At 38.1% G+C, this 26,064-nt stretch overlaps 1 protein-coding gene across 1 annotated transcript in view; it reads left to right on the top strand.

Annotated features, from left to right (window-relative positions):
* The window catches only part of LOC126143527 (uncharacterized), an 82,391-nt gene that overhangs the window by 26,024 nt on the left and 30,303 nt on the right, over positions 1-26,064 (top strand). Inside the window, exons 2-5 of the mRNA XM_049915433.1 lie at positions 6,992-7,161; positions 9,741-9,803; positions 17,401-17,581; positions 24,596-24,740. Coding sequence (XP_049771390.1) covers positions 6,992-7,161; positions 9,741-9,803; positions 17,401-17,581; positions 24,596-24,740 — 559 coding nt within the window. The remainder of the gene's footprint in view (positions 1-6,991; positions 7,162-9,740; positions 9,804-17,400; positions 17,582-24,595; positions 24,741-26,064) is intronic.

Below are 26,064 nucleotides of genomic sequence, written 5' to 3'. Positions count from 1 at the left end.
TGGCCGTTGTCGCCATTCTCACTTACTGGATGACTAAAATAGGGTACTTGCACGCAGTCAATCATGCTACCTTAAGACCAACACACAGTTTGCAACTGTAATACTCACAGGTCAGCACTTCACATAATCTGTGAGCAGTTTAACACAATTTTTCAAATGGCAACACAGTGAAGTAGCATACTTCAATAGGTGGACAAAAACATGCGAACACCACAGCCACAACACATTACCATGCCTGTTGTCATGTAGGAAAACCATTGGCATTCAAAACAGCTTCCAGTCACCTCGGAATGGATAATACAGGTCCGGTATGGTTTTTAAGAGAATATCGTACCATTTGTCCTGAAAAATAGTGACAACTTTAGGCAGTGATGATGAAGCTAAATAGTGATTGTGCACCCTTCTCTCTAAAGTAGACCACAAAGATCTGGTGACTGTGGTGCCCAGGGGAGATGTGAGAGTTCATTTTCATGCTCACAAAACCAGTCCTGAGCTATTCGCCACAGTCTTCTTCAATGATCTTCCCTCATGATCATTCAACACACGCTTTTGTCCTCACTGTGACTTAGCAGATGATGTATTTCCCTTTGCCCTTTATGCAGTATAAAACTTCAATACAGTGTCTCTTGAAACACCAAACACTCCAGCTCCCTTGGTTACAGAAACACTCATCATACTATCACCAACTATTTTCCCACGTTTGAGTTTACTTAGCTCTGACATGATGTACTGACAACAACACAGAACACTGTTCTAACCATGACTGACACTTGCAGTGTATTGAGGGCCTTGCACAGATGCCATTCGTGGACAAATACAACAGCATGACATGCAGGCTTGGCTAGCATCTGCATTTATGTTCAAGGATGCATTTCTCATTGTGTTTCAATATTTTTAGTCCAATCTCTACACTTTACGCTATAACTCCACAATCATGACTTACGACAACTAAATGATTTTTACATACTGAATGCTTGCTAGCCACTGACTGTGGTTTTAGGGACGATGTCTGAAAACCCCAGTTGGCCCAAAAAGTTTCAAGACTGGATTAATAGAAAAAACAGAGAACAGTTAAGATGGCAACTACAACATTTTAGACGTTCTATTTAGTCTCCCCTCAGTTGACTACAACAAACAGAACATTCATACCACCATGTGAAACTGTCAGAAAAGTCCTTCTTAGGGATACTGTTCAACTTGCATACCACATTGGCTTCAATGTCAGTTATGACTTCAAAGCATTGATGCTTCATGTGAATTGCTACATTTTGTCATACTTTGGTAGGTTGGTGTTGATAACACCAGGTCTTGTCACCTGTGATGCTTTTTTACAGAATAGAGTTGCTCACATCTTGCAATTCAGCCAAGTCATGGCAGGCATCCATTCATCATTGTTTTTGTTTTGGAGTCAAAGTGTGCCTGTCCAAGTTTGCGCACATTTTTCTCTGCTTCAAAACATTCTGAAGAATATATTGAGCACTTGATTGATAGACATTGCTCCATTGCAATTCATGATACAACATTGTTGACATATTGTGGCTGCATATCCACTATTGAATGCTGCCTGCTCAGTCACTTAGTTATAGTACTTGTTCCATAGATCAAATTCACGATAAATGTTATGATGTGGAATGTGTCAACAGAACAAACATAGAACACTTATATGCAACTAAGTAAAAAATAAACAATAATTATTATATTGTTGCATACTGGAGTCCACAGCTCGTGGTCATGTGGTAGCGTTCTCGCTTCCCACGCCCGGGTTCCCGGGATCGATTCCTGGCGGGGTCAGGGATTTTCTCTGCCTCGTGATGACTGGGTGTTGTGTGATGTCCTTAGGTTAGTTAGGTTTAAGTAGTTCTAAGTTCTAGGGGACTGATGACCATAGATGTTAAGTCCCATAGTGCTCAGAGCCATTTGAACCATTTTTTTTGCATACTGGCCATTTATGGTATTGTTATAAGTAATTATCTCTACACAAAACAGAAAACCCTTTAATCTACATTCGAAGATATTTTTGCTATCTGCCAGACATTTTATGTCGATGGGTATATTGTCAAAGAGTTTAATAACTGCATATTTGTTGCTTTCTGTGGCAGAGCTAGATTTAATAAAGGGTAATGCAGATCATTTTTCCCTCTAGTGCTGCAAATACGAATATCTCTGTTACTCTCAAACTCAGATGGATTGTTGATAACAGATTATATAAGTGAATAAATGTACTGTGAGGCCATGGTTAATATTCCCAGCTGCTTAATCCTCATTATTAAACCATCACAAAATTTACAAACACAGTAGAGTGTAACACGACATTTTGTACTTAATTTGGTACATTGCATGCTATTGGAGAGCTCATACTGGTAATTAGCTAACGAATAACCCATAAATTGACTACCTTTAATAAAATGTGGAGTAGTAAACTTTATGATAGTTTAGTAGCAATGTAACATCCCCCCCCCCTTTCAGTGTTCTAGGATTAGAGGGACACCTGCAAGATGTATGTGTATGAACTCCACACATAATTCTAATTATCTTCTTTTGTGCGATGAATACTTTTAGCCTAACTGAGGAGTTGCCATACAATATTATTCCATAAGACATCAGTGAACAAAAATATGCAAAATATAGTAACTTACATACTTCTATATCCCCAAAGCTGCTTGGTCTAATGCACATTTGTTGTTTACAGTTGTCAGTTCAAGCTGCTACTATACAGTAGCTGTGTCAATGTTGCTTATATGCCAGGAATAAAAAGATGCACATATTACAGAAATCCTGACAAGGCAAGGGACTGTACCATATAATTTCAGACATTAACATTAAAAAACAGACAAAGAGAAAGTTTCAAAGATACAATAGATTTTTTTAATCAGAATCTGTATAATTTAAAAATGGTGCTACTTCACTACAGGGAAGTTTTAATATGCTCAGGGGTTCCCAAGATTTGCCAAGCATTTTCCAGACAAGGCCTGCCATTAGTGAAATTTTCTAACTGGAATAATTTATAAACTGTCAGATTGTTTCAATAAGAGTATACATTTTTTGGAGTAGAAAAATCAGGGCTACAAAATTATACCAGTGGATTTTGGAAAGTTTTTTAAAATCAGGATATTCTGGAAAACAAACATTTTGAATATGAGTAACTTTTGGAATATTAAGTTTTCAGAAATTGTAAAACATTTGCTTGAATGAGAAGAATAAGAGCTTTCAAATAAACGAAGTCAATTTTAAAACAATTTCTATCAGGATTGAATTTTTATGAGCTCATTGTTTTCAAGTATAGTAAATTATGATTATTTCTTTAAATAAAATGTTCCTGTATGAACTCCTTACACTACTGACATCAACAGACTGTAAATTATACTGTGTATAACAAAATTTAATGAAATACAAATTTCGTAATTTCCTGTAGCTCCCTATACGTTGTTGTGTCTATATGCATTATTAATGAAAACGGTTTCTAAAAGAAAAAAATAATTAATATTAGCAGCAAGAGTGGTATAAGATCATGGAGAATAAGCCACCTTTGTCTATTATTGGCTGCAGACTGTGCCTGACGTTATTTGATGTGTACATTGAGCAAGCTGTGAAGGAAACCAAGGAGAAATTTGTAACAGGACTTAAAATTCAGGGAGAGGAATTTAAAATTTTGAGATTTTCCAATAACACAGAAGTTCTGTCAGAGACAGCAAAGGCCTTGGAAGAATAGCTGAACAGAATAGGCAGCAGTTTGGTTAAAGGTTATAAGATGAACATGAACAAAAGCAAAACAAGAGTAATGGAATACAGTCAGATTAAATGAGGTGATGGTGAGGGAATTATTTTAGTAAATGAGACACTAATAGTAGTAGGTGAGTTTTGTTATTTGTGCAGAAAAATAACTAATGATGACCAAAGTAGGGAGGATATAAAGTCCAAACTGGCAATAGCAAGAAAGCATTTCTGAAGAAGTGAAATGTTTTAAAATCAAATATAAATGTTAGGAGGTCTTTTCTAGAGGTATTTGTTTGGAGTGCAGCCTAGTATGGAAGTGAAATGTGGATGACAAACAGTTCAGTCTAAAAATTAAAAAAAAAAAATTTTTAAAAAAAGTGAAATGTGGTATAACAGGGGAGTACTGAAGATTAGATGAGAAGATACTGAACGAAATTGGGGAGGAAAAAAAATGACAGAGCTTGACTAAAATAGGGAATCAGTTTGATAGGTATCATGGAATTGTCAGTTTGGTAATGGAGGGAAGTGTGGAGGGTAAAAATTCTATATGGGTATCAAGGCTTGACAACAGCAAGGAGGTTCAAATGGTCGTAAGTTGCAGTAGTTGTGCACAGATGAAGAGCCTTGCACAGGATAGATTGGTGTGGGATGAGGCATCAAACCTGTCCTTGAAGTAACAACTGCAAAACAACAACCACTACCAATACCATCAACTTAGCTGTGGTCCAAAGTTGGTAATTCATGTTCTTTAATTGCTTTCGTGCAGCTACCACACCTAACCCTTTATTTTTCTTGTGTGCAGTTTGTTGCATTTTAGTGCACTGTTTGTAATGAACAGATATAATTAATGTAAATTGTCTCCCTTGGCTGCTTAATAAAGCTATCATATCATAAATGGCTTGCCCAAAGTGGGCCTAACAAGGAACACTACAAAATTTGACATAATGTAAAATAGTCCTTAAACATTGGTAGGAAACTGCACTGGGATTCAGTTTCTGAGCCATCCATTGCAAAGAACAGTGTTGTTAGATAGGCAAAACAATGCAAAAGCCATTATTTGACCTCAGCTACTTCTGCGGCAGCTAGCATCTGCAGGCTTGCAGCCAGTGAGACTCTGATGATACTATACATTAAACATCTTCCAGTATAGGATCTGTAAGTGTTAATACCTCACAACAGAATTCCGTTCACCATGAGTTGATTAGGTCGGCAAAAGGACATAAAATCAGCCTGATTTCCAGACTGTGTCAATGGCAACAAGCTGCCACTTGTGATCTAATGGCATCTTCTCATGTTGTATCATTCATATGACCTAGTATCAATTGCAGAGTTTCCAACATTTTACATTATTGCTTAGCCTAAAATGTAATGATTATTTATGAAGTGACCAAGACCAGTGAGGTCATTTGGGATTCACACTGTACAGAACTTAGAGGCATGTGGTATGGATCATATCACTGATCATAACCCACTGTCAAGTCATTCATCAGTCTTGTTGACAAGGAGGCCCAGAAATAATTTAGATGTATTTGGATAGAGAAAGAATTGGATCACAGGCTCCATTTACAGGGTGTTTCAAAAATGACCGGTATATTTGAAACGGCAATAAAAACTAAATGAGCAGCGATAGAAATACACCGTTTGTTGCAATATGCTTGGGACAACAGTACATTTTCAGGCAGACAAACTTTCGAAATTACAGTAGTTACAATTTTCAACAACAGATGGCGCTGCGGTCTGGGAAACTCTATAGTACAATATTTTCCACATATCCACCATGCGTAGCAATAATATGGCGTAGTCTCTGAATGAAATTACCCGAAACCTTTGACAATGTGTCTGGCGGAATGGCTTCACATGCAGATGAGGTGTATTGCTTCAGCTGTTCAATTGTTTCTGGATTCTGGCGGTACACCTGGTCTTTCAAGTGTCCCCACAGAAAGAAGTCACAGGGGTTCATGTCTGGCGAATAGGGAGGCCAATCCCCGCTGCCTCCTGTATGTTTCGGATAGCCCAAAGCAATCACACGATCATCGAAATATTCATTCAGGAAATTAAAGACGTCGGCCGTGCGATGTGGCCGGGCACCATCTTGCATAAACCACGAGGTGTTCACAGTGTCGTCTAAGGCAGTTTGTACCGCCACAAATTCACGAAGAATGTCCAGATAGCGTGATGCAGTAATCGTTTTGGATCTGAAAAATGGGCCAAAGATTCCTTTGGAAGAAATGGCGGCCCAGACCAGTACTTTTTGAGGATGCAGGGACGATGGGACTGCAACATGGGGCTTTTCGGTTCCCCATATGCACCAGTTCTGTTTATTGACGAAGCCGTCCAGGTAAAAATAAGCTTCGTCAGTAAACCAAATGCTGCCCACATGCATATCGCCGTCATCAATCCTGTGCACTATATCGTTAGCGAATGTCTCTCGTGCAGCAATGGTAGCGGCACTGAGGGGTTGCCGCGTTTGAATTTTGTATGGATAGAGGTATAAACTCTGGCGCATGAGACGATACGTGGACGTTGGCGTCATTTGGACTGCAGCTGCAACACAGCGAACGGAAACCCGAGGCCACTGTTGGATCACCTGCTGCACTAGCTGCGCGTTGCCCTCTGTGGTTGCCGTATGCGGTCGCCCTACCTTTCCAGCACGTTCATCCGTCATGTTCCCAGTCCGTTGAAATTTTTCAAACAGATCCTTTATTGTATCGCTTTACGGTCCTTTGGTTACATTAAACCTCCGTTGAAATCTTCGTCTTGTTGCAACAACACTGTGTTCTATTTGGTGGAATTCCAACACCAGAAAAATCCTCTGTTCTAAGGAATAAACCATGTTGTCTACAGCACACTTGCACGTTGTGAACAGCACACGCTTACAGCAGAAAGACGACGTACAGAATGGCGCACCCACAGACTGCGTTGTCTTCTATATCTTTCACATCACTTGCAGCGCCATCTGTTGTTGAAAATTGTAACTACTGTAATTTCGAAAGTTTGTCCGCCTGAAAATGTACTGTTGTCCCAAGCATATTGCAACAAACGGTGTATTTCTATCGCTGCTCGTTTAGTTTTTATTGCTGTTTCAAATATACTGGTCATTTTTGAAACACCCTGTATGTCCATGTATTATAAAATTTGTTTTTAAATTGTCAGCTGAGAAAATTGATAAACTGAGAAACAATTTCATTACATTCATATTTGAAATAGTCAATTAAATGCCTTCATCTCTGTAGTTTACAACTATGAATAAAGCTAAATATTTTCTGCTCTGTTTCAGCTCTGCCACATTCCTGCTGGCTCCGAAAATATGTTTTCCTCTGCACAGCATGTGGAGGACTGTCTGTACTCTTGGGAATACTGTTTCTCACAGTATACTTCATGCTACGATCATACACTTCTTCACTGAATTACTTTGAAACTGTACCAACTTATGTACCAGCAACTATGGTAAGATGTAATTGAATGTGTATATAAATTTTTATCTGTCACATGGGTCCAGTTTGATCATAACATATGAGTGGAAGAATTTCACTAATAAATCAAATTTTAAACTAAAAAATAACATATGAACACAGTTTGTAGAGACAATTTAGACTGAGGTGACAAAAGTCATGAGATACCTCCTATTATCATGATGGATTTCCTTTTGCCCAGTGTAGTGCAGCAGCTCAGTGTGTCATGGACTCAACAAGTTGTTGGAAGTTCCCTGCAGATATATTATGCCATGCAACCTCTACAGCCATACATAATAGTAACAGTGTTGCCATTGCAGAATGTTGTGCACAATGTGACCTCTCGATTATGTCCCATAAATGTCTGATGGTATTCATGTTGGATGATCTGGGTGGTCAAACCATTCACTCAAATTGTCCAGAATGTTCCCCAAACCAATCACAAACAATTGTGACCTGGTGACATGAAACTGTTGTTTGAGAATGTGAAGTCAATGAGTGACTGTGAATGGTCTCCAAGTAGACAAACATAATCATTTCCAGTCAATGACTCGTTCAGTTGGACTAGAGGACCCAGTCCATTCCATGTAAATACAGCCCAAACCATTATGGAGTCACCACCAGCTCACACAGTGCCTTGTTGGCAACTTGGGTCTGTGGTCAAGGGTCTGCACCACACTCAAACTGTACCATCAGTTCTTACCAACTGAAATTGGAACTCATCTGACCAGGCCATAGTTTTCCAGTCATCAAGGGTCCAATGACATGGTCATGAGCCGAGGTGGGGCAGTGCAGGAAATGTCATGCTGTTAGCAAAGGCATTCGTGTCAGTTTTCTGCTGTCATAGCCCATTAACAGCAAATTTTGTCACATTGTCCTAACAGATAAGTTTGTCATATGTCCCACATTGATTTCTGTGGTTTTTTCACACAGTGTTGCTTGTCTGTTAGACTGATAACTCTGTGAAAGTGCTGCTGCTCTTGGTCATTAAGTGAGGGCTGTTGGACTGTGTGTTGTCCATGGTCAGAGGTAATGCCTGAAATTTGGTATTCTTGACACACTGTTGACACTGTGAATCTCAGAAAATTGAATTTCTTAATTAATACCAAACTGGAATATCCCATCCATCTAGGTCCAATTACCATTCTGTGTTCAAAGTCTGCTAATTCCTGTTGCATGGCCATAATGACATGGGAAGCCTTTTCACATGAATTAGCTGAGTACAAATGACATCTCTGCCCTTTTATACCTTGTGTACATTATACTGTCACCACTTGAATATGTACATGTCGCTATCCCATGAATTTTGTCACCCCAGCATATGTTAGGTACTTCAGTTCACAAAAAAATTTTTAAAAATTCAAATCTTGATTTTCTCAACAGTGTTAAATGTCCTTGTTCATCTGCAGTTCCATGGAAAACACATTTTGAGGAACAATTTTTGTAACTAGTGAACACACAATGTATTCACACCACATTCTGAGGTCCTGTTTTATTTAGTACTAATTCCACATGTCCTGGATTTTTATCATTTACCAAAACTAGTTAGACCTTTCCTTTTCGTTCTCATTGTATTTTGATAGTATGAGATCTGAGAGCAGTTCTTTTGACAAACATTACAAAATAAAGAAGAAGCATATTACAAAAGCATAGCATTTCACAGAATTATTGATTTGCAGCAACACAAGAATCTTAACACTTAAATATGTTCTGCTGGTGGGATTTTATTTGGAAAACATATTATAGTAAGCATTACTTATGTCTTGACAGCTGGATGTTCCCATATAACAGGAAAAAGTATTAACTTGTTTTTCAAGTCTTCAGTTGCAATGAGATGCCTTCCTTGTATTTAACACTAACAAAAAGCAAATTACTCAATGCTTTAACATACATTTTCAAAAACTATGATGACAACTAAAGGAAAATGTTTATGGATAACAAAATGAAGTGCTGCCAAAAGTATTATACCGCAATAACCAGTATAGTTGAGATTCTTCAGGTGGGACATCTCTCCATTTGAAAATGATTAAATAACATGATAAAAGACAAAAAACAGAATATAAGATGAGAAATTAAGTCTCAGAAACTTCTAGGTTATTATTTTTTGGTACATTTCACAGATTGAACCTATAATCTGAAATACTGGCTACAGTTATGTTTCTTTATGCAAATGATTTAATTATTTTTTGTTAGATAACCTAATGTTTTAGTAGTGGCTGCAAGTGTCCATGGTCAAAACATATAATTAAGATTGAGAATTATAAGACCTGTTTCTTCTAAGGATATTATTTGAAGCTATTTTTTCATATGAACTGAGAATTTAGTGATAATTTATTTATACAATTTTTGTCACTTGATTATGATTAGTGGAAAGTACACACAGAAAGTGTGTATTGATTCAATCATACATCAATTTCTTCATGTTTATTTTTGTTGGTAGGTTCTTTCACTGTAGAGAACACTAATTCATTAAATTTTAGATGACTGGTTACAGCACATTTAAAATAACAGGAATATCACTTCATGCATAATGCAATACAACTAAAACAAGCTTCCTCTCTTATTTCTTTCCAGCTCATTGTCACTGGATTAATTGTGATGTGTTTGGCAAGTAGGAAGAATCGTTACGAATACCTGGTAAGCAAAACACTGCACTGAAGTCCTTAAATGGCAGGGAACTTTTCCTCCTTAGCACCAGTTATTTGTATTAGAAACTCTTTAGTACTACTTAGGGAATATTATTAAGTGTACATAAAGGTACTTATAAATGTACATTATTTATATTGATCTGCCTAAAGCTGTGAGTGATTGCAAACATACAAATGGAGCCTGTGCACATGCAGGCACATGCATGTATGCATGAGCACATTCACCCAAACCTATTTTGCATTATATGTGAGTGTGCTGCATTCTGTATAAGAATGAAAGTTGGAAACTTGAGTTACATTGTTCAGCATTTTTGTACTGGTCTTCCCAGTACTAATATGTTTCACTAAAAGATGAGTAGTTGGCACCATAACATAATTTGTAATTGTTTGTATCCCATCCTGGTTTTCTGTTATTGTGCTAATGTGTATGATTATAATTGTTTCATCAAGTCTTTTAACCACAAGAATTTCCTAGTGGAAAAAATGTGGCCTTTCAAATTCTGACAATTCTACGAAAATCATGTCATTTCTGCTTCAGTTTAACAATAATGAACAGCTCCCATTATATTTGCAATGCTAGTGACATGGATACATGAGTAGTTAACTAAAGAGGCTATAGCAGCAATTTATTGATGATATAGGGAATGCACAAACAAGTGTAGCCACTATGTGAAGTACTGGTACTAATAAAAAATATTTGTCTTTAAATGCTAATAATTAAATAACTGGGGAATCTCTCATTGTTGTCTTCATTTGTATTGTGAGCTACACACAGAATAAATTCCAATTTTATGATACTACTGACAAGGGAACATGGCCTCATTTTTTGTGGAGAAAAAAGTGCCCCTGCAAGATATCAGCCCCCAGCAGTTGACCCCATGCAAAAAGTTGGGCCATAGTTTTGATACTATGTAGTTATCATGTGTAGTTATCATGGCTGTCAGCGTGTCTGTGCAGTGTGATGCATGTGTGGTGTGATTTTTATGTTTATAAACTTTGTGCTGTTAAAACAATTTTTGCGCTAGCTTCCAGGAGTGCAGAATTCCTATTATGTTTCCTATGTTCTGTTTATTCTCAGACCTATGGAAGTTTTATGTTTTGTGTACACTCTTTCTTCGACAAAGAATTATCATTGTCTTGGGTCATTTTAGTTATGGTAAACAGAGCAGTTTTGTTCATTCCTGACTAGCACATATATCTGCATTCATGATGCTCACGAGTTTCACTGTTTTGTCCAGTTTCAACAATGAACAAAGTTATTATTACTTCAGAATGAAGGTGTCATTTTTACAAATTAATCATAACTCTATGTGAGATTTACAGTTGGATTGGCAGGATCACAGCTCAATGGCTAAAGTGATGACCCCAAAATGATATGCCTGCATAATGCATGAATTTAATATGTTACTATCAAAGGTAATTCATGAGATGGTGGAATGCTTGGTAGTGATGAATCCCCCTGTGTTAAGACACACAGCATGAATGCTGCCCTTCTGGTCTCACAATCCAGCCCTCTGATTCACACAAGTTGAAGCTAGCTTCTTCTACTTGGGTATCACTGTGGAGTCTGTGAAGTTCACATTGGTCATAAGTCAACTCAACCACTGGTATGTCACTGAGATGCAGGATGTAATTACCACACTGCCTGAAAGCAATTCATATGACTGGCTGAAGACATAGTTAATCAGAAAGTATCACCTTCACTAGAAGAATGCCTCCATCAGGTTTTAACACAAGAGGGCATTGTGGACCACAAACCATCCCAGTACCTGCAGAGTAAGATCAATGCTGGTACAGATCCAGACAGCTTGCTATGAACTATTTGGAATAGATGTTTGCTGTCTCCAATTAAGGGGATTATAGCATCTGAGTTAGATATGTCTCCAGATGTAGTGGTGGACCTAGTGGATACAGTACAAGATGCTATGTCTGCGGCACCCGTCAGTATGATAACCATTCAGTGCACAAGCACATGAACAACTGCATCGTATGTAGACTATGATGCACTGACAGCTAAAGTGGACGTGTTGACCCAGCACATGAGTCAATAATTGTCTCAGTGTGATGCAAGTAGTGATTGAGGCTGGCCAAGTCACTGAGGATGCTCAAGTGGCAGGCCATCATCCACCACTTCGGCACCAGTGACTGAACCACAACAAGAAATTTGTTGGTATCATAGTAAATTTGGGAAACAGGTGTGCTACTGTATGTAGGTACCTCATCTGATCTATGCTGCAGCACCTGTTCAAAACTGCCCAATGAACAGGTTTGAAATATTTAGTGGACACAGGGTCCAATCTGTGCATCTGCTCCTGTACACCCGTGTACCACGATACGCCCTTGTAGGCAGCCAGTGTCATTCTTTATGTGTTTGATTGGGTATGAGAATGATCAACATTGCTATAATTACTAGCGAAATGCATAGATTCAGACTACTGAATGGAAATTTTAAGATTTACGAAAGATTACATATGAAATGAAATTTTGACAGAAAATTTTTGCCAGATTGCTACACTACTAGGCCCCAGTTATACAGTCCCTGGTTAGCAGCCACTTAAGTTCTATTCTCAGAATAGCATGGAAATGTGTTGTATGAACACATATTAAAAAAGTAAAAAAATAAAAAAATGGAGAATAAATGCAGGATAACTAAACTGATGACTCTGGCAGGGTTAGTGAAGCTAACCAGAGAATAAGTTTTGACAATGGCAGGAATATTACAGAATCACACAAATTGTATGGAAGAATTATGACAATTCCAAATTTATATAAAATTTTGTAATACTACTTTTTGATCTCATGCTTGATAAACTGGAGCATATGAATGAAATCTGAAACTGTTTCCTAACATAAAACGTTTTGCTTGTAGTAGGTCTGTTAAGCATTTGATATTCGTACTTCATGAATTATATTCTATCATGTTATTTATGTAAATACAGTAGATAAAAATGACCATTTGTTCTGAAACAGTTTCGCTTATTTGGCATGTGTTACAATTGCTGCAATATTAGAAAGGCCTACTTCATTTTATCTAGCAACACTGAGAAAATAGACATAATCAAATTGAGAAACCACACCTGTCTTGGGTACTATTTGTATTAACAGCTTTTTCAGTATTAGACAATGACATTTTGATTTTTCATGTAGAAAAGTGTTTGACAAATGTTGATGAGATAATAGGTTCTTTCACAGAAAGGAAAGCATGCTGTATAAAGCTGTAGCAAGATTACAGAGAGAGAAAATGCTGGGACATAAGGATTCAAAAAATGTCTACTGCCTTACCTGTCTCTTGTCTTTGCTGGTTTAATCTTTCCTATGAGGGTTGCCAGGAAGTAATACACGGCATTTTTTTTTTTCTCACCCAAAAACGATGCTAGAAATGCAAAACATTAGGTACGTCTTATTTAAAGTCTCCTGAATGAGTGGACCAAGCTTTCATCACTACTGACAAATAGTGTAGCTGCTACAGTTTCAAAATGGCATCTGTAGGTGATGTATATTACAAGCAATGTGCCATCATTGAAGTTCTCACTGCAGAGAAAGAAACTGTGGGTAATATTCACAAACACTTGTGCAAAATCTATGGAGAATCTGCTGTTGACAGAAGTACAGTTAGTCACTGGGCATGAGGTTGAGATCATCAGAAGGCAGTTTGTCAGAGCCCCACAATTTGCAATGGTTGGGGAGACCATCTACGTCCATCACACCTGACATGTTGCTGCAAGCCCTTGGACTTCCACTTGCTTTGGCCATTAAAGGATGCCATTTGTGGAAGACATTTTGAGGATGATGAGGAGGTGATTCACACAGTGAAGCACGGGCTCCACCACCAGGACAAGGATTGGTACCGACAAGGCATAGATGCCCTTGTTTTGCGCTTGAGAAAGGCTATAGAATGGGAAGGAGATTACGTGGAAAAATAGAGTGTGTAGATAAAACATCATTCTTTCATATATGTAGTTCTCATTACATTCAATAAAGAATTGTTGAAGAAAAAAATCCGTTCATTACATTGTGGGCAACACTCATATACTAAATTTTATGGCACTCAAAACAGAAAGTTGTTAGCTAACAGCCAATAAAGAAAGCAAAGTTTCTGAAGATTTCTTACTCTCCTGGTTACAAATAATCCCACCCAGTATTAATTATGAGTTTTTTTTTAAGGGGGTTAGAATGTCAGACCAGTCAATGGGAGCAGGAGAGGCACCATAGGACATTTTAATTTCCACTGTCCTGAATATAGGTTTCATGGCTTCCATTACAAAATATACATGCTTGAATTCCACAGAGTGAAATACAGTGATGTGAGATAGAAGAATGTTGTGTGAAGAGGCATGACACTGCACTTTGGCACACTTAAGACTAAATAACATCTTCCATTTTCTCGAACATATATGTTTTATATATCAAACTCTTCAGGAAGAAGTGGGCTACAAAGTGAACATGATTTTGAAAAATCAAATTTTTGTTAAATTTTGATGTCCTATCTCAAACACTCGAGGGGAAAGGGGGGAGGGGGGGAGGTACCACTATCAAGTTTTTGCCCTGTTCTGAAATATACTAGATCTGTGGCTGCTGTCACATGCAACAAAAATGCAAGAACCTGTAACAATAGTGCTCACATGTCATAAATCCAAAGGAAACACAGCAATTTCATTGACAGACCACATGACTGCTGTATTCCTAATTACTAATGAACATGCTTTATGGAATGATTCACAGTTATTTCACTATAAAGAGTTTCCAACAGTAATACTATTTTACATGGAAATTGTTTGTGATCAAATATTATTAAGCAACATGAATAAAAAACATTTTTACAAATTTTCTATGTCAATAACTTGCTGCAACTAAGAAAGTAATCTCATATAGCCTTTGGAAACTGAATTATCCACACCAAAAATTCACTATTATAACTATTAGGAGGCAAAACCACAACCTAATGGTCTGTCTCTTCATAACAGTTTATGTTGAACTGAGCTTTGTAAAGTCTGCAAATAGTAAACTAGAAAATGATGGCCTACATCAAAGCTCACATCATACAATGTAAGACAGACACTGATCCTGGTGTTATCCTAGATTGTTATAAAATTATATTTACCATATGCTTGTTACATAAGTTCTGCCGGTAGTGTCTGTAAAACAACCTGGGAAATAATGTATAAAGACTGTAGGAAAAGCAATATCATAAACACAACAGCACAGTACTAAAAGCAAATGATGAAATAATAAATGGCCTGAAAGAAAGTTGTAAGAAATTCATACAAAAGTGCAGTATAATGGGCACAGATTAAGTACATGACTTCACACCCAATTTTGAAATTTTTTTGGCATCATTAGTCTTCTGACTGGTTTGATGCAGCCTGTGAGGGATTCCAATCCTTCACTAATCTCTTGATATCAGGCTAACACTTGCACCCTATGTCCTCAATTATTTGTTGGCTGTATTCAAATCTCTGTCTTCCCCTACAGTTTTTACCCTCTACAGCTCCCTCTAGTACCATGAAGGTTATTTCCTGATGTTGTAATACATGTCCTGCTAATGTGTCCCTTATTCTTGTCAATGTTTTCCATATGTTCCTTCCTTCATTGATTCTGTGGAGAACCTCCTCATTTTTTATTTTATCAGTCCACCGAATTCTCAACATTCCACTCTAGCACCACATCTCAAATCCTTTGATTTTCTCCTGTTCTGGTTTTCCCATTGCCCATAGTTCTCTACCATACAATTCTGTGCTCCAAATGTACATCCTCAGAAATTTCTTCCTCAATATTTGATACCAGTAGATTTCTCTTGGCCAGGTATGCTCTCTTTGCCTGTACTAATCTGCTTCCTATGTCTTCCTTGTTTTGTCTGTGTTGGTTAATTTTGGTTCCAAGATAGCAGAATTCCTTAACTTCATCTACTTCATGATCATCAATTTTGATGTTAAGTTTCATGCTATTCTCATTCCTGCTACATCTCATTACCTTTGTCTTTTCCTGGTTTACTCTTAATCCATATTCTGTACTCATTAAACTATTCATTCAGTTCAACAGATCCAGTAATCTTTCTTCATTTTTACTGAGGCTAGAAATATCATCAGGGAATCTTATCACTGATACATTTTATCCTTAATTTTAACCAACTCTTGAACTTTTCTTTTATTTCTATAACTGCTTCTTCATTGTATAGATTAATACCTGCATATCTGTCTTACACCATTTTTAATCCAAGCACTTCATTCTTGGTCTTCCAGTCTTAATTTTCCCTCTTGGTTCTTGTACATACTGTGTATTACCCACCTTTCCCTAAAGCTTGCTCCTGTTTTTCTCAGAATTGTAAATATATTGCACCATTTTCTTCCAGTCTTAATGTTCCCTCTTGGTTCTTGTACATACTGTGTGTTACCCACCTTTCCCTAAAGCTTACTCCTGTTTTTCTCAGAATTGTAAATATATTGCACCATTTTCTAGATTGATGACCCTATAAGCATGCCTTGATTTTCCTTTAGTCTTGCTTCCATTATCAACTGCTCTGTCAGAAGGCTTCTGTGGTTCCTTTACCTTTCTTAAAGCCAAACTGATCATCATATAATGAATCCTTGATTTTCTTTTCCATTCTTCTGCATAATGTCGTCAGCAGCTTGTAAAAATCAGCTGTTAGTTGATGGTGTGATAGTTCTTGCACTTATCTGCACTTGATATCTTTGGCACTTTGTGAATGATATTTTTTCTGAAAACCTAATGGTATGTTGCCAATTTCATAGATTCTACACACCAACTTGAGTAGGCTTGTCCCCCAGTGATGCCTTACAGTCAAACATCTAATTTTGGAATTTCTGTCTGACCATGACATAGTCCAGCTGGAACCTTCCCATGTCTCTGAATCTTTTCCATGTATACCTCTTCCTCTTGTGATTTTTGAACACAATATTCATTATTATGAACTGAAATTTATTGCAGTACTCAATTGGTTTTATCCTCTCTCATTCCTAGTGCCAAGCCCATATTCTCCCATAACCCTTTCTTCTATTTCTTCCCTTGCAACTGCTTTCCAATCTCCATGGACTATCAGATTTTCATCTTCCTTTACTTAATGAATTATCCATTCAAAATCGTCATATACTTTCTCTCTCTCTCTCTCTCTCTCTCTCTCTCTCTCTCTCTCTCTCTCTCTCTTCATCTGTGGCTTGTGACATTGCTCTGTACACTGGAGCTACCACTGTTGGCACTGTCTTGCTGTCAAATCTGATGACAACAACCCTATCACTGAACTCTTCAAACTTGAGATCCACAAACATTTGAAATGATGATAATAGATAAAATCTACACATAAATACTTAGTTTTTTTTGTCACTGTTACTTACAAATACTTTTACCTGTGGCTGTTATTAAGTGTGTGTTATTGCACATCTTGAATTACTTCATTTACAAATGGAAGGCAGTATGCTGAAAGAGTTGTTGCTGAAAGGTATATGAGAGTTAAAAAATGTAATACATTTTGTTATACCCTTAGGAGTCCCCTAACAGCCCTCTCCTACCTGTTGTATCCTTTCTTATAATGAAATACAACCTGTAATTTACAAACTGTTGTTTTGTTTTAGATCAAGCTGTGTGGGATATGTTGTTTAGTTGGCGGTGTGCTGTGTATTGTGGTGACCATTAGCACAACAGTTATACATATGAGTAGGCTCCAAACTCTACGTGAATGTATGTACACACAAAAGACACAGACCTGCACATGCTATTCTGCTTTGCTACAGTCATCAGACAAAATGGAGGAAGGTGGGTTCCTTGAGTTTATCCAATATTTTAAATTTTTTGTATTTGATTGAGTAACATTTTATTAAAATTAAATAAAAATTTTTAAATGGTTTTTGAGCTTAAGAAGCTATATAACCAATTCTTAAGGTTTATTTGTATACACATTGTCCATTATGTGCAACTTTTTTTTTTTGGGGGGGGGGGGGGGGCGGAGGACTCTTCTCTTGTTCAAAAAAATCTGCATCATCCAGAAAAGAACGAATAGAATCATTGTTAGACTGAGTCCAAGAATATCTTGTCACAAATTATTTCAGCAGTTGGGGATGCATACCATTGCTTGTTTTCTCTCATGTGCTTTTTTCTGTATCCAGAAATATTCACCACATACAAGAATGACATGTACTATGAATCTGAAAGAAGTATTAAGTACACTGGCACCGAAATTTTCATCTCTCTTACCACAGAAATGAAATGCTTGAGAAACAAGTGATTTATTTTCTAACCAAAATTACAGCATTTCCTACAGTTCACTTTTGCTACCTTGTCAAAGTATTTGTAAATGTAATCTTATAAAATGAATAAATATCTTAAATGGTATTGCATTTATAAGTGCTAATATAAGTATTATATAGGAAATTTTGGGATTGCTCATTCATTTATTTCTGTGTCCAGTTGGCATTTCCAGAACACAGTAATTCTGATGGCCTTGATATTTGCCTTGATCAAGTCTTGCATTGTGCAAGGTTCTTCCAGTAGAGGGCATATGAGCAAGTGATCCAGATCTTGTGTTGTTCTGCTCTTGCAGGGCATGTCTCCACCACCTGGAAGGATGCCCCATTTTTACATTTTCGTCTGTCATTGGGGAACATCCACCTTAAGATGACTGTGTGATTTCCAAACAGATCATTTCCTGGGGCCAGCTCTTCCTTTGCAGGGTTATCCAGTGGCAGATTGCTCTTTCAACTGGTGATACAGCTAGACTCAGGTGTTCGCTAGAGTGGCTGTGTCCAAGTGATGAAGCTCTTTCTAGTTTTCAATCGACAGACTGCAGCTTGATGATCATGCAGTGGATGATGGATATCATTGACCTGCTTTGCCCTCTCAACATTGCAGCAACAGCCCTTCTGACAGAGGGAGGAAACTATTCCAACAATCCTTGAACATATTCTGGGTTCAAATATAATAAATTTTCCTGAGGCTGAGAAGATCATGTCCACAAATCAGCATGGCTTTAGAAAGCATCACACATGCAAAACTCAGCTTGGCCTTTTCTCACATGATATACTGAGAACTATGGAAGAAAGGCAAAGGGGAGAGACCATATTTCTAGATTTCCAAAAGGCACTTGACATGGTGGCCTATTGCAGGCTGTTAATGAAGGTATGAATAATGAGTGGCTTGAAGACTTCTTAAGCAATAGAACCCAGTATATTGTCCTCAATGGTGAGTGTTCACCAGATAGAAGGATATTGTCAGGAGTGCCTCAGGGAAGTGTCATAGGACCGCTGTTCTTCTCTATATACGTAAATGATTTAGCAGATGGGGTGGGCAGCTATCTGTGGTTGTTTGCTGATGATGCTGTGGTGTATGGTAAGGTGTTGAAGTTGAGTGACTGTAAGAGGATACAAGACAACTTAGACAATATTTCTAGTTGGTGTGATGAATGCCAGGTATCTCTGATTGTAGAAAAACTAAGTTAATGAGGAGGAGTAGGAACAACAAACACTTGATATTCAGCTAAAGCATTAGCAATGTCCTGCTTGACCCGGTCACCTCGTTTAAATATATGAGTGTAACATTGCAAAGCAATATGAAATTGAACAAGCATGTGAGAAATGTGGTGGGGAAGGTAAATGATCAGCTTCAGTTTATTGGGAGAATTTTAGGAAAGTAGGGTTTATCTGTAAAGTAGACTGCACTTGAGGAAAGCTATAGAGAAAATTTAGAGAACTGGCATTTGAAGTTGACTGCCAAATGATTCAACTGCCGCCAACATACTTTGCACATAAGGACAATGAAGTTAAGATATGAAAAATTAAGGCTCATACGGAGGCATATAAACAGTTGTTTTTCCTTCACTCTGGTTCAAATGGCTCTGAGCACTATGGGACTTAACATCAGAGGTCATCAGTCCCCTAGAACTTAGAACTACATAGACCTAACTAACCTAAGGACATCACACACATCCATGCCCGAGGCAGGATTCGAACCTGCGACCGCAGCAGCAGTGCGGCTCCAGACTGAAGCACCTAGAACCCCTTCACTCTGACTGCAAGTGGAACAGGAAAGAAAATGACCAGTAGTGGCACACAGTACCCTCTGTTGTGCACCATACAGTGGCTTGGCACATACTCATCTAATGCATATTGTACGATGGTTTTGAACTTTGTCCACTGATCCTCAACATTATCTGTACTAGAGACAAAACTTTTGTGTTGAGCCATCAGGTACTCTGTAATCTGCTCTTAGTCACTTTTGCTAAACAGAAAAATCTTCCTACCTTTTTTAACATTTCTATTTACGGCTGAAATCGTCAATGCAGTAACTGCTTTATGATTGCTGATTCCCTGTTCTGCATTATCTGTTTCAAATAGTTCGGGTCTGTTTGTCACCAGAAGGTCTAATATGTTATCGCTACGAGTCAGGTCTCTGTTTAACTGTACAAGGTAGTTTTCAGATAAAGCATTTAAAAAAATTCACTGGATTCTTTGTCCCTGCCACCCGTTATGAACGTTTGAGTCTCCCAGTCTATATCCGGCAAATTAAAATCTCCACCCAGAACTATAACATGGTGGAGAAATTTACTCGAAATATTTTCCAAATTATCCTTCAGGTACTCAGCCACAACAGCTGCTGAGCCAGGGGGCCTGTAGAGACATCCAATTACCATGTCTTAGCCTGCTTTAACCGTGACATTCACCCAAATTATTTCACATTTCGGATCTCCGTCAATTTCCTTCGATACTATTGCACTTCTCATCGCTATAAACACACCTCCTCCTTCACCGTCCAGCCTGTCTCTGCGGTATACATTCCAATCTGAGTTTAGAATTTCATTACTGTTCACATCTGATTTCAGCCAACTTTCTGTCCCTAGTACTATGTGGGCATTGTGACTGTTTATTAATGAGAGCAGTTCTGTGACCTTTCTATAGATGCTCCTGCAGTTTGCTATTACCACATTAATATTGTTATTCCCTGTTGCATTTTCCTTACTCCTACCTTGCCACGTCTCAGGAGGCGTCTTGTCAGGCCTAGGGAGGGAATTCTCTAACCTAAAAAACCCACATGTGCACTCCACACGTACTTCGCTACCCTTTTAGCTACTTCCTGTGTGTAGTGCATGCCTGACCTATTCAGGGGGACCTTACATTTCTCCACCCGATAGCGGAGGTCGAGAAATTTGCACCCCAGATCTCCGCAGAATCGTCTGAGCCTCTGGCTTAAGCCTTCCACTCAGCTCCAAACTAGAGGACTGCAACCAGTTCTGGGAATGATACTACAAATAGTTAGCTCAGATTCCACCCCGCGAGTGAGGCTTTCCGCCTTCACCAACTCCACCAACCGTCTGTATGAACTGCGGATGACCTCTGGACCTAGACGGAAGGAGTCATTGGTGCCGACATGAACAACAATTTGCAGTCGGGTGCACCCAGTGCTCTCTATCGCTGCCGGCAGGGCCTCCTCCACATCTCAGATGAGACCCCCCCAACAAGCAGACAGAGTGAACACTGGCCTTCTTCCCCGACCTTTCCGCTATTTCCCTAAGGGGCTCCATCACCCGCCTAATGTTGGAGCTCCAAATCACTAATAAACCCCTCCCCCTGTGTGCCTGCTTGGACCTTGCTGAAGGAGCGGCCACATGTCCACTCACAGGCAGAGCGTGCGATGCCACACGGCCAGCCTCCACATTGACCCTCCGCCTCGTGCGCCGCTAATGCCGCTGAAGCCGCCACTCCCGTTGGGGAGAGGGTGGCCCAACCATGCCCGGTACCCGTGAAGATGTCTCGACAGCATGGACAGTGGGTGAAGCATGTAACACCTGGGGTGTACCATGTGATGCACCAGACTCCCCACTGCCGCTACACTCCAAGGCAGCAGCCTGAAGATGGCTGACTGTGGCCATCAACATGTTCAGCTGTTCACAAACAGTGGCCAGCTCCTCCTGCGTCCGTACACAGCAGTCACACATCCTATCCATCCTAAGAAATCAATTTACTGTTGAGAGTTAATCAACTTTTAACTAGACTGCTAATTCACTAAAGGCAGTTGATAGTTGACTAAACTGTGGTTACTAGACACTTCTTATAGAAAACAATGAAAATAGCACTACCTGTCTCTGGACTGTATTCAAAACAAACACTAGCACTACTGGCTGACTAAAGGGACTCTCTCTGACTGTATTCAAAATGAACACGAAATCTACCGAACACTATCACTAGCACTCAACAATTAAAGCTTCCTAGAAGCAAAAACACACGGAAGAAGAAGTGACAAGTAAGAAAAATACAGTTAATACTTAAATTAAAGTAGCTCGCTGCACAGCAGACGTGAAGCAGACGGCAGTTATGACGACACTGACACTACTGGCACTATGGCTGACTGAAGGGACTCTCCCTGACTGTATTCAAAATTATCACAAAATCTATGGAACACTATTACTAGCACTCGACAATTAAAGCTTCCTAAAAGCATAAACACACGGAAGAAGAAGTGACAAGTAAGAAAAATACAGTTAATACTGTTAATACTGTACGTAGCTCGCTGCACAGCAGACGTGAAGCAGACGGCAGTTACGATGACTATGCAATCAACAGTTTCTCACAGCAGATTCAGTAGAATCTGAGTAATGAGTTCCTTTATACTGGCCTACGGAACAGGGAGAGGCCAAATGTATCCCTGGTAAAGCCATTCTTTTAGATATTTCCAGCACCAAAAGTCACACAGATTTAGATCAGGTGATCTTGCCGACCATGCATGTGGAAAACCTCTGGAGCTAACATGTTCATGGTAGGTTGCATTAAACAGATCTCTCCCCAGGCATGCAACATGAGGTGTTGCCCCATCTTGCATGAAAACAGTGCTTTCAACACAACTATGCTCTTCCAAAGCAGTAATCAACTGCTGTACAAGGAGGTCTCAATAATCACCAGAAGTCATGGTGCATCTGAGAGGCAGATTGTCTTCAAAGAAAAATTAGCCAAGAATAAAGGTGCTTGTGAATACACACCACACAGTCACATACGCTGAATGCAGTGGCTCTTCATGCACAACACAAAGTTTAACAGTGCCCCTAAATTGACAGTTCAGTGTATTCACTGCGCCCTGGAGTGTAAAATGTGTCTCATTACTCCATACAATATTTCCTGACCACCCACATCATCAACTTTGATCCATGCCAGAAACTGAAGAGCAAATTCAGAACTTTGTGTAGATCATAGGATTTCAGTTGGTGCACCATCTGGATCTTGTACAGGTACCTGTGTAAAATAGACCACAAAACTTTTCATGCTATTGGCCGTGGGTTGGACAGTTTTTGTGACACTGCATGAGCACTAGCGCTAATCAGGGCATGTGCTGTGTGGTCAATTACAGCCTTCCTTCTCTAGGTGCCACACCAAGCTTGTTTGTGGATTTTAATTTCATTATCATCTTAATTCATTTAATGATATTGGGCCTCTCCTCAGGCCTTTCAGTCAGTTATACTCTCTCACTGCAACACTTAAATTGCTGCTTTTCACATAAAAAAAATTCACTAGCAGTGCACAGTCTCTCTTCTTGATTTCTCAACGGCCATACTTTCCACTCATGTTAAGGCTTGTCAAATGACAGCATGGATGTCATACCATCAAACAAACTGTGCATAGCAGCAGATTTGCACCTGATGAGCAAAACTGGAACTAATTTTTTTCCAGTGTAAGTTACTCCACATTTATGTATTAACATATCTACCAAGTTTTATTGCCAAATGATAATTAAATCCTGCACTGGACCCCCAAGAGTAGCTGCACTTTAATTATAACCACCCTGTAGATAGTACCATTCTTAACATACTATAACATTCCATGTGTGTCTATATTTATATATATCAGAATTTTAAATGGCACTGTGTAACAACAAAATAGAATTATCATCTCAAGTTTATATAATAAATGACAATACAAAATGAAAACTCAGATGCCAAACTTTTTACAATCTAATTTGTACATTTTTTCAATGCAAAGGCTCACTATCAGGAAGCAAACACTTTTTTTCTGTTCTGTCCCCCTCACTCCTCCTCTCATCATGCTCTACATTGCAAACAGTATCACTAAATAGCTGGATATTGATGTACAGTTGATATGTTTACTCCCTCTAGCAAAATTAATAATTCAACTAAGAAATATGTCTTAAAAATGATTAAAGAAAAACACTACTGGTTCGTTTGTGCAGTGACTGACACTGTGTGAAGAATAATGTCATATTTATTAATATCTATATGGAAAATGTTCACAAAAATTAAACTACAATTTGATTTACATAGAAAATTTTTTAACCTCCAAGCAGCAGCACAGATAGGCATCAAATAGCTTTTGGAACCAGAGGATCCTTCATAGGATAGCGCAAAAAAGAAGAAATTATTAAATTAAACAAGAATAACCAGGATTTCATTACGAAAATCACCCACAGGTTTATCTCACTGTGTCCAGAGTCCTAGGTAATGTTTCTACTGATTTAGGGCTTGATCTTGTTTCCTCTAACCATTTCTTCACTTGGAAACCTCTGATTTTCAACCATAGTGTCTCTGATACTTCTTGGCAGCTAAGCATTTTGCCTCTATATATATCCTGCTAACAAAACTGCTTTAATGTGGGAAACAACAATTTCTTAATGAGCCTATATGAGCTTTTTGAATGATTTTTGGCATTTTTTAATTCATTAAAAAATTAAAATTAAATTTCCTAAGAACTAAGCAATGTTGGTGAGTGTTATAAATGTTTGAGTAGTTCTTTTATTGAAAAAACTAATTAGAAATAAATTTTTCCTTTCATGCAGGTTTACGGTATGTTTTCAACTCAACACCAGACTGTGATGTCATCCATGGAGCACTCTACTCATGCTTACGAGCTTTATTTGGATTATCTGTTATTGGAATTCTAATATGTATTTTTTCTTGTATGCTGGTCTATCAGCTTCTCAGGTAAATATAACCTGCACATACACAATTTTCTCATTCCCCCTCCCCCCACCCCTCACACACTCACACAATATCCAATAAATCCTACTGAAAATAATTTGGGCTGCAATGTTACGTAAAAGTAATTGAGTTGTAGGTCTTTACCAAAAAATTAAATTACTGCTTTTGAATTTTTGTAGCAACAAACAAATTATTTAAATACATTAAATTTATTTGGAATTGAAATTAATCACATCATGCTTCAGTTATTTACTAAACTGTGGGAATTTCTTTTAATAATGGTTATAAATGGTGTAAGTTAATTTCTGAAAAATAATTTATTTAGTTTATAGAAGAAATTATGTATTCTACTCTAATGGTTTCATGCATTAATTTCCTATCTTATATGAGACACAGAGCTTTTACGAAGTTTCCTGAGTTGAATAGGTCATTTCTGAATTTTTGGGAGTGGTATAAACCTACTAAGACATTTGGTCTACATCTTGTGCTATGGCCATGCATATCCGACCATCTAAAAAAATCTTAATGTTATTTGCTGAAAATATGACCAGTCACTGCAGGATGCTGGCCTGTCCCAAAGTTGTAATCAATATCACTGAAGATGTATTTTCATTATGTTTGTAACTCTGGGGCTCGTCTTTCAACTTATAAGTACATTTTGATCCTCTCCTGATCAGTTATGGCTAAAATCATTCCAGCAGGCCATCATCATCCATTAATTTTCAGCTGATCCTCTGTTATTTTTATAATGACCTTTTCCCATAGCTTAGACAAGGGATAGGAATTGGGGAGAGCAATACTTCTTTGATTGTTGGAGTGCATTATTTTGGCAATGTAAATACAAATTGTTTGTCCCGATTACAAGTGAAGACAGCAGTATATAAAGTGTAAAACAATAAGGTAGTGGATCAGATAATATCACTGTAGAAACAATCAAAGCACTTGACGAGACTGGTCAGGAGTTGTAGTACAGAATACTCAACAAGGTTTGGAAAGTAAATATAACAATTAGAGACTAAAAGTAATGCATCATCATCCCTCTCTTCAAAAAGGGTTATAGGAAAAAAATGCACTGACAGAGTTGTTTAATTTGATTTCACTTCCTCTAAAGTATATGAGTCAATTCATGTGGCCAGGTTAAGAAAATCTACTGAATCTGCACTGAAGGTGGAATAACACAACATTAGTTCTAGTTGGTAAATTGTTGAACATGTTTTTCTGAAAACAGTGTATCATGAGAAGAACTGGGAGACAAATAAATTACTTGTAACTATCATTCTGAACATTGTGAAAGTATCATGTAAGCACATATTGGAATAATTTGAAG

This window comes from Schistocerca cancellata, unplaced genomic scaffold (genome assembly GCF_023864275.1).
Source record: "Schistocerca cancellata isolate TAMUIC-IGC-003103 unplaced genomic scaffold, iqSchCanc2.1 HiC_scaffold_822, whole genome shotgun sequence".
NCBI classification, from domain to species: Eukaryota; Metazoa; Arthropoda; class Insecta; order Orthoptera; family Acrididae; genus Schistocerca; species Schistocerca cancellata.
Note: the sequence above shows the minus strand (reverse complement) of the source record. Positions and strands in the feature narration are given on the sequence as shown.